We start from the raw sequence: 18,684 nt of genomic DNA on the forward strand, positions 1-18,684 counted from the left end.
GATTGCCTTGACATTTTTTTTGCTGCATGGAATTCTGGGAAAGTGATCTAATTATGTTGTAATATAAATCCTGCCACTTTTCCCAGCTGAGTAGGCCTACTTACACAGCTGCCTATCTCATACCACTTGAGATCTTTAATGAGCAAACCATACTCACTTGTCATGCAGACTAATCAGAAAAGGGAGTTTGGCCAAGAAAAAGTATACTTTTAAATTGTTGGTAAAACTCTTCTCTGGCATTGGCCCCTTAAAGTTAGAGGTGTCATGAATGGAGGCTTCTTGAAGGCATTGTGAATCCTTCATTATGACAATGAGCCATAATTGCAAATCTTAATCCAAGAAAAGAAATGAAGACATCGTAAAAGTCTCATCTCGCATGAAAACATGGAAGAATTTCTGCAATAATCCTAGCAAGTGGAGTACATAACATCTGGAATATTATTATGTTGAACTAAACATAACCTGAATCTTATTTTATTCTGTTTCTGATGCTAGTATATTGAGTGATATCATTTTATTGATTAATGTGTGTTTTGATTTGGATTTTTTTTCACTTTTTGTAGGATCTGAGGAAAACACCACTTCACCACAAGAGTCAGTAAAAGTAGAGGTAATATACATTTTGCCTTGTACATAGGGACATTACTTTTCGTACATGATGCTTTGCCATTTCAGGTGTTTGTCATCCACTTCCTATTGAATAAAGCTGTTATCAAAACTCTCATAGAATTTTAATACACCTGAGGTTTTTTGTGAAAAAACAACAGTCTGCAAAATAATGATTTACTGGAACTCTAATCAAGTGAAACAATCTCTATTCATTTTATAAGCATTTAAAATTCGGATTTTTAAAATTATTTTGAATCCTGTTGAACTCATAAAAAATTATTCATAATTTGTGTAGCCTTCTCACTCATATGAATCTGTTACTTGTACGGTATCTGGATACTATACACCCTTTTTAAATCAGAGATTTGGAACCCGTGATCATGCTTGTTATGACAATCTATGCTACTTCTGTGTAAAATGTCTGTTACACTGGACAACAAAGATTTTGCTTTCTGATTATTTTTGGGTGTATCATGAATTTTGGGCTGCTGATCATGAAAATCGCCATGGAATTTCCCTATTACGCACCATTTTTTTTGGAATTCATAATTCAAGTTAGTTAAAATGTTGTGCATAATGCAAGCAAGCTGAAAAGTTTCCTATCTTGCTCAGGCATGCCTGGACATGCTTAGGCAGGGAGGGTGCTTCACTGCAGGACAGGAATATAGCTCAGATTCACCAAGCAATATTGCAATTGGGACAGCTGTACTAAAGAATCTCATTACATTAAAAAGGATTGAGCACTGCATAAGCAATTGGTTCCAGGGTAGAAAGGTGTGGCGCATAATCCACTTGTAGACCCAACAAAGATATTTTGCCTCCTCTTCATATAAAACTGAGGTTTGTGAAAAATTTTGTGTAGGCGATGAACAAGGAAGATAAAGGATTTTGATATTTGAGACAGATGTTTCCCATAGCGGGAAGAGGATACTAAAAGCTTTTTCAAGTATATAAAGAGTAAAAGACAGGTGAGAGTAGATATAGGACCGATAGAAAATGATGCTGGAGAAATTGTAATGGGAGATAAGGAGATGGCGAAGGAACTGAATGAGTATTTTGCATCAGTCTTCACTAAGGAAGACATCAGCAGTATACCGGACACTCAAGGGTGGCAGGGAAGAGGAGTGTGCGCAGTCACCATTACGACAGAGAAAGTACTCAGGAAGCTGAATGGTCTAAGGGTAGATAAATCTCCTGGACCAGATGGAATGCACCTGCGTGTTCTGAAGGAAGTAGCTGTGGAGATTGCGGAGGCATTAGCGATGATCTTTCAAAAGTTGATAGATTCTGGCATGGTTCCGGAGGACTGGAAGATTGCAAATGTCACTTCGCTGTTTAAGAAGGGGACAAGGAAGCAAAAAGGAAATTATAGACCTGTTAGCTTGACATCGGTGGTTGGGGAGTTGTTGGAGTCGATTGTCAAGGATGAGGTTATAGAGCACCTGGAGGCATATGACAAGATAGGCAGAACTCAGCATGGTTTCCTTAAAGGAAAATCCTGCCTGACAAACCTATTACAATTTTTTGAGGAAATTACCAGTAGGCTAGACAAGGGAGATGTAGTGGATGTTGTATATTTGGATTTTCAGAAGGCCTTTGACAAGGTGCTACACATAAGGCTGCTAAACAAGATAAGAGCCCATGGAATTATGGGAAATTTACATACGTGGCTAGGGTGTTGGCTGATTGGCAGGAAACAGAGAATAAAGGGATCCTATTCTGGTTGGCTGCCGGTTACCAGTGGTGTTCCCCAGGGGTCCGTGTTGGGGCCGCTTCTTTTTACATTGTACATCAACGATTTGGATTATAGAATAGATGGCTTTGTGGCTAAGTTTGCTGATGAAACAAAGATAGGTGGAGGGGCTGGTAGTGCTGAGGAAACAGGGAGTCTGCAGAGAGACTTGGATAGATTGGAAGAATGGGCAAAGAAGTGGCAAATGAAATACAATGTTGGAAAGTGTATAGTTATGCACGTTAGCAGAAGAAATAAAAGAGCAGACTATTATTTAAATGGGGAGAGAATTCAAAGTTCTGAGATGCAACGGGACTTGGGAGTCCTCGTGCAGGATACCCTTAAGGTTAACCTCCAGGTTGAGTCGGTGGTGAAGAAGGCGAATGCAATGTTGGCATTCATTTCTAGAGGAATAGAGTATAGGAGCAGGGATGTGATGTTGAGGCTCTGTAAGGTGCTGGTGAGACCTCACTTGGAGTACTGTGTGCAGTTTTGGGCTCCTTATTTAAGAAAGGATGTGCTGACGTTGGAGAGGGTTCAGAGAAGATTCACTAGAATGATTCCAGGAATGAGAGGGTTAACATATGAGCAACGTTTGTCTGCTCTTGGACTGTATTCCTTGGAGTTTAGAAGAATGAGGGGGGACCTCATAGAAACATTTCGAATGTTGAAAGGCATGGACAGAGTGGATGTGGCAAAGTTGTTTCCTGTGATGGGGGAGTCTAGTACGAGAGGGCATGACTTAAGGATTGAAGGGCGCCCATTCAGAACAGAGATGGGAAGATATTTTTTAAGTCAGAGGGTGGTGAATCTATGGAATTTGTTGTCACAGGCGGCAGTGGAGGCCAAGTCATTGCATGTATTTAAGGCAGAGATTAATTAGTATCTGAGTAGCCAGGGCATCAAAGGTTATGGTGAGAAGGCGGGGGAGTGGGACTAAATGGGAGAATGGATCAGCTCATGATAAAATGGCGGAGCAGACTCGATGGGCCAAATGGCTGACTTCTGCTCCTTTGTCTTATGGTCTTATAATAACTGATGTCAAGATTAAGGAAGGCATTTTTTTGGCAATGACAATGCACCAAACTACGTGCAGTTGGTTTGACGACATGCTTCAAGCATACAAACTATGAGATGCAACAGCTTCAAGCATACAAACTATGAGATGCAACATGTCACTAAAGATTCATTTTCTGCATTCCCATTTAGACTTCTTCCATGCAAATCTTGGTGCTGTCAGTGACAAGCATAGTGAAAGGTTTCATCAAGACATTGCGATCATGGAGAAATAGTATCACAGCAATTGGAATCCATCAATACTGGCTGATTATTGTTGGACACTTAAGTGAGAAGCCTCAGACACTGATACAAACAAAAATAATCAATGAAACTTTTTACCTATGTTGAACTATTGTGAAGTGTCAGCACCATTATGCAATTAATCACATTATATTCAATAAAAGGTAATTTCCTGTTCCTCCAAATGTGTATAGTTGTGTACCTGGTACAAGTAGTCTGAAATTATATTTATGTTCAGCTTCAAGTGGTCTATCATAAACAAAAATGGTATCTGAGGAAACAACAGTTTCGAAAAAAATTTGTTGTCCAGTATTATTTGACCATAAGTAGGAATTTCATGTATCTATAAAACCAGTGTTATAACTTAGTTCTTCAAATGTAATGTGGATCAAAAATTGGGTGTTTAATGTGATATTTTCTTCACTTGTGCCATTGAGTCATCATGACCAGCATTTCAGGGCCCCATTCATTTAAATAGAGTCACTGATATTGATCAGAAAGGTAAGTCAGGTAAATTATTTGTTATTTTGCTTAATTTTGCTTACTCCTAATGTTTTTTGTGAAAAGTTAATTTTACTGAATTGCCTTTTGAGGTAAATTTGTTTTTAAAAGTATATTTTCAACCAGCAAAATCATTTTGAGCTGCTTTTAAGTGTCTCTGAGCATGCATGTCATTCACAAACAATTTAACAGACGAGGATCTAAGACAGCATGATCTGCACCTTGATAACAAATCTTGGGGCTTCAGTAAGTAAGTGTGACAACAAGAATAGCACAGGGCATGAACATGGGTAGTGAGCCTGACCAAGCATGATCCAGACCGTTGAGGTATAAACATGTTAGAAGGTGGTACCCTATTAATAAAATGCATACACAAGATATTATTTCAAAGGCCCCTTTGTAGGTGGATCAAAATGCTCAGTAAATACTGGGAAAAGTGAATGTTTAGCATTCACTCAAATACTCACATTTCAAGGAACTATCAGACAAAGCAAATATTAATCTTGATGCCTACTTAACCCCAACAAAATATTCATTATTCTGTGCCTTTAATATTAAAATATAACTTAATTTCATCTTTTTTCAATAGCAGTTTAAGAAAATTTAAGATTCTTCACACTTTAATCAAATATTCATGCCACTCATATTGGATAATCCATTTTCAAACAGTTCAATGTTCTTTAAAAAGTTGTTAGTTAACCAGCTCTAATTTGTTGAGCATTCTCCTGTTCTTCCATTAGGAAACTGATAAATTTCGCAATCATATTCACACATTATTAGACCCATATTGAAGTCAGAAGTAAACTAAAGATAATTAATATCTTCAAGCTTCCTAATATTGTCAACAAAAATCTATCTTTTGAAACAGGGAGCAAGGGGGCGACATCGTGGCCAATCAGGGTGGGAAAATAGCCTGCGACAGAGACCAGTGCAGCGAATAACTTTCCAAGCTGGTGATCCTTATTATATCAGTAAAAGGAAACGAGATGAGTGGCTGGCTAAATGGAAGAAGGAGGTAAGCTTACATTGTGGATAAAACTGACCATCATCAGCACAGCTCAAAGATCTCAACTCCGAGACTAATTCAGCTGGCAGTTAAATAAAGGTTGATAAATGGCAAATTGAAATTTGTGCTTTAACTCATGCTCTCAGATAAAGATGACAATATTCACTTCAACTCTGTTAACATCAAATAATGAATAATTCAGGTGAAAAGATGCCAGCTCAATCAAATGTTTTCAAAGATATCTCAAATTTCCTCTCATAGATTTCCACAATGATTATTACTTCTTCCTATTACTTTTTGGAAGTTTATGCACAGAAGTATACATTTCTAGTGGCTTTGCAGAATCCTAGTGCTGTAGAAAAATGTTATGTCAGTGAATATTAACTTGAGGTCGGTGTGAGCATATTGATCAAATAATTTCCATAAGACTATAAACAAGGTTTATTGTGACACAACGGTGAGGGGAAATCCATTAACTTGTGGACATTATCTGAAATGCATTTCAAATTAATTCAGCCAGAAAACTAAATGAATTGCAACCTTATGATAAAATGCAGAGAATACCCTATGTGTATACTCACTACTTGCACACTCCCTTTGACATTAACACTATTAGGTGGAGATCAAGAAGAACTGTATTCTAATGTGGCTGTCCATTGTAATAGGGAAGTGGTAGAAGAAGGAAACACCATTCGACGTGGAACTTCCTTTAGTTTTTTGCTTCTTCGTAGCTTGGCAATATTCGTTTCACCATCCAGCAAACACTATGGATGGAAGTGAAATAACACAAGCTTGAATTTGTGGAGCTACTGTGGTTTGATAATAAATGTCAGCACACTATTGCTGTTTTTTAGATACGGTTTTCGATATTTTATTTATATATTAGTAAGAAGGAAAACAAAACAAAATGAAAGGTTTTAGGAACTTGACAGCAAAGCAAATGTGGGCAGCTGTGAGGGTAAAGTAGCTTGGAGTGATTCAGAGGAACTGCTATATGATTCTGTCCCCAATTTATCCACTGCTTGTCAGCAACTAATACTGGATGAATACAAATGTCCTCTAATTGAACACTGGCATAACCGAAGCCTTTATCTTCGGATCTTGATGCAAACTCCATTCTCCAGCCACCAAACCCAACCCATGACTTGACAACTGTCTGAAATAGATCCAAGCTATTCACCAATTAACAAATGTATTTGACCTTTGGATGGCCCTAACTGATCTTATCCATTGTTGAAACCCTCCAGGAGAATCTTTGTTACCACGGGGCGATTGTTCCAATGCCCCCCTATCAAGGCTCCTTCAGTCAATGGATCCATGAGCCTGAATTTTTCCAAAGCTTATGTTCTATATGCCAGCTCACTTTCAACCATCCCCGTTATGCTTACTGACCTATGGAGGCTTTGAGCAACACCTTGATTTTAAAATACTCATCCCTAAATTTATTTGCTCTACGATTGACCTGCTCTAGCCTCTGGGCTCTTGATTCTTTCCCTAGAATTTTCTCCACCTCTAATACCTTCCTCTCCATCTTGAAAACTCACCGTAAAATATTACTTTAAAACAAGTTCATGTCACCTGCTATGATAACAAATTTGGTTTGATAATGTGTCTGTGAAGTGCTTTGGGAGAGTTTGTTCTGATGAAGGCAATTGTCTAAGCGTTAATCACTAACTATAGCCATGCTACTCTTGTACAGTTACCACTGTGCATTTACCCAACAGTGTGGAACCCTGTCCAGGTATGTTCTGTTCACTTGCCCAGAGCAAATCCTGTCTGGCTAATTACCACCCAGTCAGTCTACTCTCACTTTTCAGCAAAGTGAAGAATGGTGGTGTTATCACCATTGGGCCCAATCTGATCGATCATTAATCAATCAATTAAGCCTCCAGACAATTTTAAAATGGCTCCAAACAATATGCTCATATCCCGAACGAGCAGCCCAATTTCATATCATTTCTTATCATATTTAGTCACCTGAGCTCCTGCTCACAGGTGTTCGGTTTGGGTTTTGCATATCTCAGCCCAACCTCCATAGGTGGGGTGAGAGTGGCCCCCTTGACAGTAACGTAGCATTTGATCAAGTGTAGCATCAAAGATCCCTGATAACAGTGATGTCACGAGACATCAAGAGGAAAGCATTCTAGCAGTTCGAGTTATAGCTTGTACGAAGGAATATGGTTTTGCTGGAGATCTGTCATCGCAGTCCCAGAATATCCACACCGGATATTGACCCAGGCTGACTCGCCAACCACCCTCTTTCCATTATGTCAGAAAGGAGGATGCTGATTGAATGCAGGTGTCCCCCGCTTTCTGAACGTTCGCTTTACGACATTTCGTATTTATGAAAGACCCACATTAGTACCTGTTTTCGCTAACTGAAAGAGGGTTTTTGCTTTTACGATAAAAGACGCTCGCTTTAAACTTGTGTTTACCCCGAGAAAGACTACCATGACCATGAAGCCTTGCGCGGGCAGGTGTGTGCGCATGCGTGTACGTGCTCATGCGTGTATGTGCCGATTTTTTTTCTACAAATTGGTTTTGGCTCAATCTTCCCGATTCTGTTGAGTGAAACTACACTGTACATACATTATTTCTACTTTATATAGGCTGTGTATTTATCATATTATTCCTGCTTTTACTATATGTTAGTGTTATTTTAGGTTTTATGTGCTATTTGGTATGATCTGGTAGGTTATTTTTTGGGTCTGGGAACACTCAAAAATTTTCCGATATACATTAATGGTAATTGCTTCTTCGCTTTACGTCATTTCGGCTTACGAACGGTTTCATAGGAAGGCTCTACCTTCGGATAGTGGTGGAAACCTGTATTGCACAATGTTCAATCTATTTGTACCCCCTCAGAAAATGAAACATTGTGAATCAGGAACATTCGAACTGACTAGAAGGATGCTACCTTATTTTATTTATTGAGATGCAATAAATAAAATAAGGTAGCAGCCCTTCGAGCCACGCTGCCAAGCAGCCCCCGATTTAATCTGAGTCTAAGCACGGGACAATTTACAATGACCAATCCAATTAACCAACCTACCGGTACGTCTTTGGACTGTGGGAGGAGACCAGAACAGCCGGAGGAAACCTACGCGGTCGTCGGCAGAACGTACAAACAAGTAGTGGCGGGAATTGAACCTGGGTCGCTGGTAGCAAATAGCGTTGTGCAAGTTCACTGCTGAAAGAGTTGATGAGGGGAATACATATATCATAATTGGAAGATGGTTAATAGAATGCAGAGAAGGCTAGGAATTCAGATACTGATTTCTTTAAAGCTGAGGGTACAGACAGAAAAAAAAATCCACAAATGACAATTGGGATTCTGTACTTTGTGGCAAGGAAGTCACTTTGAATTTATACAAGGAAATCCGCGGGCAAAGTTACACAAGTTCTGAGTGCCATGGCCAACATAGGAGAAATAATAAAGTAAAATAATTACAAAAGGATGTTCTTTTTCACTGGAATTTAAAAACAATTTAAGGAATGGAGTCTTGCAGAGGTTTTTGAAATTGTGGAATCATTTCAGTAGATAGCATGTAACTTTTCATTCTTTAGATGATACTCTGTAGTTTGTGCTGTACTCTGTTACCATTCATTGGTTTCATGGTGCTGTGGATTTTTACTGAAGTGATGTCAGTTTTCAGAAATGCAAATCTCCATAGCTGACTGCAATGGGAGTGTAAAGCTACAGGGATTTTCTAGAACCAGCAGCCTAAAAGACCTGCTAAAATATGTCTTGCTGGCAGTCAGTTTTTGTCAGTCCCAGAACATTTATATTTAACATGTAACCAGCTGTGTGGGATGCACATTTTGAGTAACTCATAGACTAGTGCACTCAAATGTAAAAACAGTTTCATGTACTTTTGACTGATTGCTTTTTGAGACCCAAGAATGTTTGTGCAGAGATTTCCCTCAGGAAATTAAATAGGTGTGGTTGACTACAACTGGGAGTTTCTATTCATTAAAACTGACTTGCCCCAGTAACAAAAAAAGCAATGTTGGCTGTCTTTTCTCTTTAAAACTACAGAAGACATGTTTATATTGGAAATGCAACATTTCGCCTTTGTTTCAATATAAGAGAGATTTAAAGATGTGGCTGTTTTAGAGCTTCACCTTTGCTTACCTTATTTACTGTAGGACAGTTTGGTATCAAGCAAAAATGCATCAGTGCCCAGAAATTTTTTACATTGCAATGCTGTATCTCATTTCCAAATAGTAGAATGGAACAATCACGACATCACTTCTCCTCTGGACTCAAGGATGTGGTATACAGATGATGCCACATATGTGCACATTCAGATGCTAAACTTCAAATCATCACCTACTCATTCAGTGAAGGGCACTAGGAACCTGGACTTACTCTTATCCTCAGTACAAAACTTCTCTCACAACCAATCCCCACTGTATAGTACTGTCCTCTGACAACGAAGGTTCATAACAACAATGTGGAACACTTTTCTTAATTTAAGAGTCACTGCACAGCAAATATAAACATAGAAATTGAATTCAGCATAACCTTTAGTACAATGATTCAGTCTTTGACGGGACAAAAAAAAATGTTTGAAGGTCAGCATCTGAAATCTGCATAAAACTCCCGGTTTTTAGGGCATCAATAATACCTCCCTTCTTGTTTGTTTCTGAAACATGAACGACCTACAACAGACAAAGCACCAAAGTGGTATCACCAAAATTACCTCTGTAAAAGTTCCTCGGCATCCACATTACCGAGGACCTCACATGGTCTGTACACACCAGCTGTGTGGTGAAAAAGGCACAACAGCACCTCTTTCACCTCAGACGGTTGAGGAAGTTTGGTATGGGCCCCTAAATCTTAAGAACTTTCTACAGATGCACAATTGAGACCATCCTGACTGGCTGCATCACTGCCTGGTATGGGAACTGTACCTCCCTTAATCACAGGATTCTGCAGAGAGTGGTGTGGACAGCCCAGCGCATCTGTAGTTGTGAGCTTCCCATGATTCAGGACATTTACAAGGACAGGTATGTAAAGAGGGCCCGTAGGATCATTGAGGACCCAAGTCATCCCAACCACAAACTATTCCAGCTGCTACCATCTGGGAAGCGGTACCGCAGCATAAAAGCCAGGACCAACAGACTCTGGGACAGCTCCTTCCACCAGGCCATCAAACTCACACTAACTTGAGTGTACTCTATATTACATTGACTGTTCTGTTTATTATAAATTACTGTGATTTCACATTTAGAGAGAGATGTAACATAAAGGTTTTTACTCATGTATGTGAAGGATGTAAGAAATACAGTCAATTCAATTCAATTCAATTCAAAATCTTTCAAGCCCACTAGCAGTTGAAGTTGTCTCTCCTAGGCCAATATCCTCAGCATAGATGCCGTTGTTACAGTCAGTGCCCTGAGGGCAGCCTTCAGCTGGCTGATACTGGTTTCCAAAATTCAGACACACTATTCCACTTGAGAATTCCATACAGATCGAGGGAAAGAGTCAGGAATATATTCAAATACTTCTTGACGCAGTCACGCTTATCTGAGGTCCATGAGCACTCAAAAGAAGCATCTGGAATAGTGTCAGGACCACATGGAAGCACAACATAAATAGTGGAAGGAAAATGTAATTTCTCGAATTACTCATCTCCCTGCCCCATGAAACACCTTTACATGAAACAGTACTGATCTTGCAAGGGCAGGAATTCAACAGCTGTTGCCCATATATATGTAAATTTCTGTTGCTTTTGATTAAGAACAAATATGGAAAAATATACTTGACTGAAGCCAGATTTTCTTCAACTAATCTATTTCTCTTAACTGCGATTGCATAGGTGCAGTGTCACAGAAAACCAGTAGTCTCTTGTGAATTCTTTTACAGAGACGCCAACATTTCTTCCTGTATTTGAATTTCCACCTAGATTTGAAACATAGAAACATAGAAAATAGGTGCAGGAGTAGGCCATTCGGCCCTTCGAGCCTGCACCGCCATTCAGTATGATCATGGAAATTGAACATGGAAATGGCGTGTGAATCTCTCTTGGGATGAATTTATACATCAGGTTGTGCTAAGGCCAACTGAAACATAGGAACCCAATTTGCCAAGAAGCGGTCTTTAGCATCAAGAGATGGTTGTTCCATATCAACACACAATTGTATGTTTTGAAGATTTATATGTAAGAAACAAATTCTGATTTTATAGCTGGCTTTTAAGTGGGGGTTCTCAGAGGGAGGGAGCAGAAGATGGAATTTAAATATTGGATTGTGACAAAGGACCAGTAGAGAGCATCAGATGGATTGAAGGGATCGTTCATTGGCATATTATTTTAAGAGCATATACAGCTGAGCTATACTACATTAAACGCTCCTTGCTTGAAGGTAATTATATCCTTTATTTTAATTGAATTCTCAGCAAAATTTACATTGCAATTTATTTGCAACACAAAGACTAGCTGAATGAAGAAGCACTAGGCTGACTTTCATTGTTTCTCACCTCTGCCAAATTGCGTACACACTTATGGTTAATTTGAGTTTATCATGGATAATACCCATAGTTTTACAGCAGAGATCATGTCTAGCCATTATTTGGTGATTGATGTTGGCACTTGTTGTACAACAACTACTAAGCTATGACCTCTCAAGGGTTGTAGGGAAGATTATTAGTTTGTTCATAATTTCTTAGGTAATTCGCTTCACATCTTTTCTGCACACATCTTAACCATGAAGTACATGCCATGTGTCTTTCTCCTTTGCCCATTAAGCTACTCATTACCTGATTTCTCTTTGTGTTAAATATGATAACCACTTTAAAAAGGTGAAATCATTTTGAGGTCATTACTCATCAGCTTAAAAATCCCCATTAACCTACTATCCTTGAGGACTGGCACGACATCTTTTCCCTCTGGTGTCCTGAATACATTGCTGCAGCCTGTGCTCTTGTTCTTACCTGTTGCCTCTTCTACAAACCCCATTTCCAGAAAAGTTGGGATATTTTCCAAAATGCAATAAAAACAGAAATCTGTGATATGTTAATTCACGTGAACCTTTATTTAACTGACAAAAGTACAAAGAAAAGATTTTCAATAGTTTTACTGACCAACTTAATTGTATTTTGTAAACATACACAAATTTAGAATTTGATGGCTGCAACACACTCAACAAAAGTTGGGACAGAGGCATGTTTACCATTGTGTAACATCACCTTTCCTTTTAATAACACATTTTAATCATTTTGGAACTGAGGATACTAATTGTAGTAGATTTGCAATTGGAAATTCTGTCCATTCTTGCTTGATGTAAGACTTCAGCTGCTCGACAGTCCGTGGTCTCCGTTGTCTGATTCTCCTCTACATTTTCAATAGGAGATAGATCTGGACTGGCAGCAGGCCAGTCAAGCACACACACTCTGTGTCTACAAAGCCACGCTGTTGTAGCCCGTGCAGAATGTGGTCTGGCATTGTCCTGCTGAAATAAGCATGGATGTCCCGGGAAGAGAAGTCGCCTTGATGGCAACATATGTCTCTCTAAAATCCTAACATACGCCTCAGAGTCAATGGTACCTTCACATACGTGCAACTCACCCATGCCGTGAGCACTGATGCACCCCCATACCATCACAGATGCTGGCTTTTGCACCTTTCACTGATAACAATCTGGATGGTCGTTTTCATCTTTGGCACGGAGAACTCAACGCCCGTTTTTTCTGAAAACTAGCTGAAATGTGGACTCATCTGAGCACAGCACACGGTTCCACAGTCTTTCGGTCCACCTGGGATGAGCTCGGGCCCAGAGAACTCACCGGTGTTTCTGCATAGAGTTGATGTATGGCTTCCTCCTTGCGTAATACAGTTTCAAGTTGCATTTCTAGATGCAGTGACGGACTGTGTTGAGTGACAATGGTTTTCCAAAGTACTCCTGAGCCCAGGTGGCTATAATTGTCACAGTAGCATGATGGTTTCTTAGGCAATGCCGCCTGAGGGCTCAAAGATCACGTGCATTCAACAGTGGTTTCCGACCTTGCCCTTTACACACTGAGATGTCTCTGAATTCTCTGAATCTTTTCACAATATTATGTACTGTAGATGTTAAAAGACCTAAATTCTCTGCAATCTTGCGTTGAGAAATGTTCCTTTTGAACTGACTAACAATTCTCTCACGAATTTTGGCACAAAGGGGTGAGCCACGACCCATCCTTGCTTGCAAAGACTGAGCCTTTGATGGATGCTACTTGGTCAGTAAAACTATTGAAAATCTTTTCTTTGTACTTTTGTCAGTTAAATAAAGGTTCATGTGAATTAACATATCACAGATTTTTGTTTTTATTGCATTTTGGAAAATATCCCAACTTTTATGGAAATGGGGTTTGCATTTCTGCCACCCCTTCCCCTCCATACTCCCCATGAAAAATCTATTCCAACTCTGATAGGTTCTTTCTTTCACCCTGCCAGTGGCAGATGGTTAAGCCTGTGTTCTGGAATTCTATATTAGCCCCCTAATCACTTCTGCCATTGCAATCCCTCCTTCCAAGCTACTCTTAGTCAAGCACTTCGGCACCCATCATGAGATCTTGTAATGCTTGAACAACACTGTACAAAGAAATTCTTCCTGATCAGTCTCTTAGCAGTTTACTTTTAATTAAACCTTTGTGAAACATGTTTGGATTTTGTTAGCAAAGTGAAAACATACGAATTCTGACGATTGTTATTGAATATGAAATAAGTTTTCACCAAAATTATCAACAAGTTGGTCAACATCCCATTATTTTTTTAAAGGAAAACTAATAGTTGAGCGAAGGGACTGATCAGGAACAATTTCTTTGCATAGTGTTGTTCAAGCATTGAACATTTTCCCTCAGGACTAATTGAGAGGGAAAGAATTGCACTTCATTGGAGGGAAATGGCAAAATGTTTACGAGGAAGATGTAGAATAGCATGAAAACATTTAGCTGAAGAATTTCCTCTATTGTATAGTTTTATTTTTATGTAAATAAAAATAATACTTCCACCGAGAGTGCTGAACTTCAGCAGTTATCCATTGCTGTTTTTGTTCAAAAGTATATTTATTCCCCTCAAATCTAAATAGTTGAAAACTGATCATTTTATATCAACAGGCTAATCGTGTTATGCATCCTTTCTTCCCTTTCACTCTTGTTATAGTTTTTATATTTCTGGGTTCAGTTTTCATAGAACTCAAGAATAATTCCGGGGAATAGAAGATAAGACTTAAGTAGTTAGTGAAAACATTTTGTGTTTCTTATTTGCTGGTCTTATCCATGCTGATTGTTTGCTCTTTATCAGTAGTCACAAATAACATCCATGATCATTTCAAGAGCTTGCTGTCCTGATCTCTTGCATAGGTAATTTACCTCTTTGTCTTATATTGCTCTAAAACTGGATTAATTAAACTTACCTTCAAAGAACAAGCCCCTTATTATCTAAGAGGATTAGTTAAGCTCATAAATTATTGTTGGGAAATCATATTATTTGTTAAACCAAATAACATGGCTGATGTGAAAAATTCAGGTAACTTTTCTATGCCTGAGAGGACATGCTTAACATGATTCACCTTCAAAGGTACTCATGTTGTGCCTTACTAAAGGCAAGCCCATGAAAGCAAGACCTGGAAATAGTAAACATGAGTATTTTTAGTAACTTTGAAACTTACATTGCCTTTTATGGAATAGCAGGAGCTTCTGTGAGTGCATATGAAACGTCATTTCTAAGGTTTATTAGTATTTAGTTGCATTGACATTCCAAAAAAAATGTTAAAATTGTGTAAATTAATATCTTTGAAGAACCTGACCTGGAATATGTTTTACGAAGCAGTGAGCTTATAAGGTTAATAAAAGTTAGTTTTGATTGTAACATGGGCTGTTGCGATGATGAACAGGTAACGCCAGGAGGCAATCATTTTAGAATGTCAAGCTATTTAGATCAAATGTAATTTTGATTGATCCTTCTTTATGCATGATTAAGAAGCTTCATAGAATCTTTCACTGAAACAGTAAATGAGTTATATTGAATCTGTAAGGGTGGAGATTATATCTGGGGTAGGAACAGAGTACATAATGTACTGAAGTTCATATTCTATGTCCATCAATGGAGTGAGTAAAGAATTACTTCTTTGTTAGTTAAGTGTTGACTCAAGCATGATGGCTCTGTTTCAAATGTATTTAATGTTGCGCTGTGAGAATTGTCTGATCCGTTATGGCTATTTTCCATTCAAGGTTACCACTTAGGAATTGGTGTAAGGAAGCTGGTTGATTGCACTCCTGTCCTTTTTGCATTTGACCAGTAAATATATTCAAAAGAGGTTTCTCCAACTCTTTGCAGAAAATCTTTCAAAAAATATTCAACAAGAAAACGAATCTCAGGATTGTATATGGTGACATATACAATATGTACTTTGAAATTTACTTTGAACGTTGAACTTTAATACAGGAAAATATATTATTTCGTACTCTCCCACAACATATCTTGCACAGAATCATAGCTGATGATTAGATCAAATACATGTTGGATAATTATTAAACCTGAGAACAGCAATCTCACTTTATCTCCTGGGGAATTTTGAAGTGATGCTCGATATCTGTTGAGAAGCTTGATAGTGAGCTGATACAAATCAGGGATCTTTGGTGTGATGTTATTGGTCAAAGGTTCATCTGCACTACTTCATCTGTTTTTAGAGCACAAAAAATCTTGCATCATTGGCCCTTTACATACATTATATTATATTTATTAAACATGAAGAGGTCTGAAATTCATTGATGTCACAGAAAGCTGTCTTTGATATATATTTTTATGAGTACATTAATTTGAAGAACATTAGTTCTAGCATAATTTTCCTTAAAATCAAATAGATCTGTACAGAGCATTTCCAACATATTCAAACAGACCTGGCCCCAGATGAATAGTGCCAACATTAAGTAAGATGAATGCATGGATGCAATTGCACATTGCTATCATCTTACTCCGTCTTAAGGCAATTGTAGGAAGTAGACAGTATGTGAGCAGGCTGTAATTCCAAGAGAAGCCTAGTAGAAATGAGTGATATAGTTTCCACTGTTAATGAATCTTCCATGTGTATATTAACTTCAGTAATCTTCTTGGCAAGTTTATATGCATAGAATATGCAGGTTATTTTTGCTAGCAGTAGTTTTGCACCGTTCTGGCCATAAAGTCTAATTTTATTACATAAACAAGGTTCAGGACTCTTGGAGTTTAATTTCTCTTTGGGTTGCAGACCAGAATGTCATCACCCATAATAAAATGAAATAAAATAACATAAATGGACACAAAATGTGCGCGTGCACACACACACACACACACACACACACACACACACACACACACACACACACACGTGCACGCGCACACTGGCACACATACACACGCAGACACTTACGCACAGACAATCACGCTTTGTTTTACTTGTGCACAAGGAGAACAGTGTGGCCCCTACCACCATATTGTTTCCAAATTCTGAACAGAAAACTATTTTATACAGAATTGGCTTATCAGTTATGGATATTAACCACTTGGTAAACTATGTATGTTTGAATTTGAATTCCTTACACAATGTGTAAGGGTTGTGTTGATCCATTAACACAATAGAAGTGTTAAAAGCCAATAGAAATTAAAAGCTGACAGCCGATGACACTTTGAAGTTAGTATAGAAATTGTCCCTCAGTTGTTGGGTGTGTTTCGCATCCTTCCATTATTCTATCTCAGCTGTCTCGGGCACCCCCTTTTGTGTAAAGGGAAGCTACATTCTTCAAGGATCTTTTTAGAAAGGGTTTCACTTCAGAGGCCCCACTTGCCTTGTTGAATACACACTGCTGCAGTCACCCTCGCCTGTCTCAGCTGCAGTAAGCGGGGATGGCTTCGGCGGCCTCACTTCAAAGGTCTCCTTGTCTGAGTTGACTACACAACGCCACGGTCATTCTTGCCTGGACATTGTCTTTAATCCTTGCCTTCCCGCAGCTTCCACAAGAGCAAGGACGCAAGTTTAAATGCCCTTTAACGTGGCTGAATGGTGCTTACAAATGTGACATTGTAGTACAAGCTGAAATTTATGTAAAGTGAGTCATTTATTACCATTATAGATTGACAAATGTCAGCAACTCTGTCCTGTAAACTAGAGGGGAACATGGTATCATCTCACTTTAAAAATATTAAATGGGATTCAAACAACAGCCAGAATCAATCACTGAATAATTATTTGTTTATATATTACTGCTGTTTTCTTATTAATGTATATGAAATAAGCCTAGCATTAATATATGTGCCAGAATAATATGAGAATATCTGATCTATTTTAGGGTGAAAATGAGTAATCCCAGGAGTCTGAAACTAACGAGTCTCTGTTGTGATAACTATTTAGGGCACGTGGGCAAAAAGGTCACCTAATTTTCTGGAAGCTACCCAGGAGATGCCAACAAGATGACCATTGGTTCATCTGTCACTTGCAGGACATATAAAGCAGAATACAAACAGCAGCCATATTCAAGATTCAGAAGCAACCCACCATTATCTAAAGAATGCACTCAGCCTCTGGGCCCCTTTTTCGGAGGAAAAAAAATAATCATAGCAAGCTCAAGGGATGATCAGCAACTGTGAATGTGAAATTGTATCCATAGACCCTGCAAGACAGATTTTAATCCAAAGCATTGGTTCTGATATTTGTAAAGAGAGGATAAGAGCCAGTCGTGCATGCAGCCTGGTACAGCCGTTCCGATCTACTCTTTTACTTTCTTCTTCTTACTTCTTAATTTACGTTATTTTTGTATTTTTTTCTCATGGTAACACGTCGAAGCTGCACCCCCTCTAACATGCTGGTAGAGAGAGTTTTATTTGGGTTTTCTTTAGCGCTGGAGATGGTTACATCCCGACACGCGGGACGGAAGCAAGGTCGTATTGTGTATTCCATGGACCAGCAAATCCCGGCCGGCTTAGCTAACAGAGTGGTGGACACCCCTGCTGAAATCCAGAGGAAAACACACAGACGGGGATCACAAAGTCGAGGAAAGAGGACCGGGTCGAGACAACAGAGACTGATGGAGAAAAGGAGTTCAGTGGGTAATACCGTTCTGGTTGACCGGAAGTGCACTGAGAGCGGTGAGCGTAAAGGAGTTTCGTGCTTACTGATCTGGTTAACAACAGATGGTGCAATCCGGGGTATATTACAATCGAGGAACGTGTTTGCAGACTGGATATTGAACTTTTTACTGTTGGACTTCGGCCACATTCCACCGTGATACAACACTTGGCGGCATGGGAGGTCGTTCCTGCCTGTGGCCATCGAACGTGCAGCTCCTCCCCTGGAGGGTCAGACACTCTGAGCCAATAGACTGGTCCTGGACTTATTTTCCATCTGGCATAGTTTGCATTTTGTTGTTTGATTGTTGGGGTTTTTTGTATTGCTATATTTACACTCTATTCTTGGTTGGTGCGGCTGTAACGAAACCAAATTTCCCTCGGGATTAATAAAGTATATCTATCTATCTATCTAGAGTAGAAGACCAGAAAACAGCACAAACTGTTAATAG

At 39.0% G+C, this 18,684-nt stretch overlaps 1 protein-coding gene across 14 annotated transcripts in view; it reads left to right on the plus strand.

The window, feature by feature from the left end:
* The window catches only part of dnmt3ab (DNA (cytosine-5-)-methyltransferase 3 alpha b), a 523,149-nt gene that overhangs the window by 305,210 nt on the left and 199,255 nt on the right, over positions 1-18,684 (plus strand). For all 14 annotated transcript variants that reach the window (XM_063036199.1, XM_063036207.1, XM_063036267.1 and 11 more), the window contains 2 exons: positions 564-610; positions 5,010-5,156. In XM_063036199.1, the coding sequence (XP_062892269.1) occupies positions 564-610; positions 5,010-5,156 (194 nt within the window). The remainder of the gene's footprint in view (positions 1-563; positions 611-5,009; positions 5,157-18,684) is intronic.

The sequence above is a fragment of the Mobula hypostoma genome, chromosome 2 (assembly GCF_963921235.1).
Source record: "Mobula hypostoma chromosome 2, sMobHyp1.1, whole genome shotgun sequence".
Taxonomy (NCBI): domain Eukaryota; kingdom Metazoa; phylum Chordata; class Chondrichthyes; order Myliobatiformes; family Myliobatidae; genus Mobula; species Mobula hypostoma.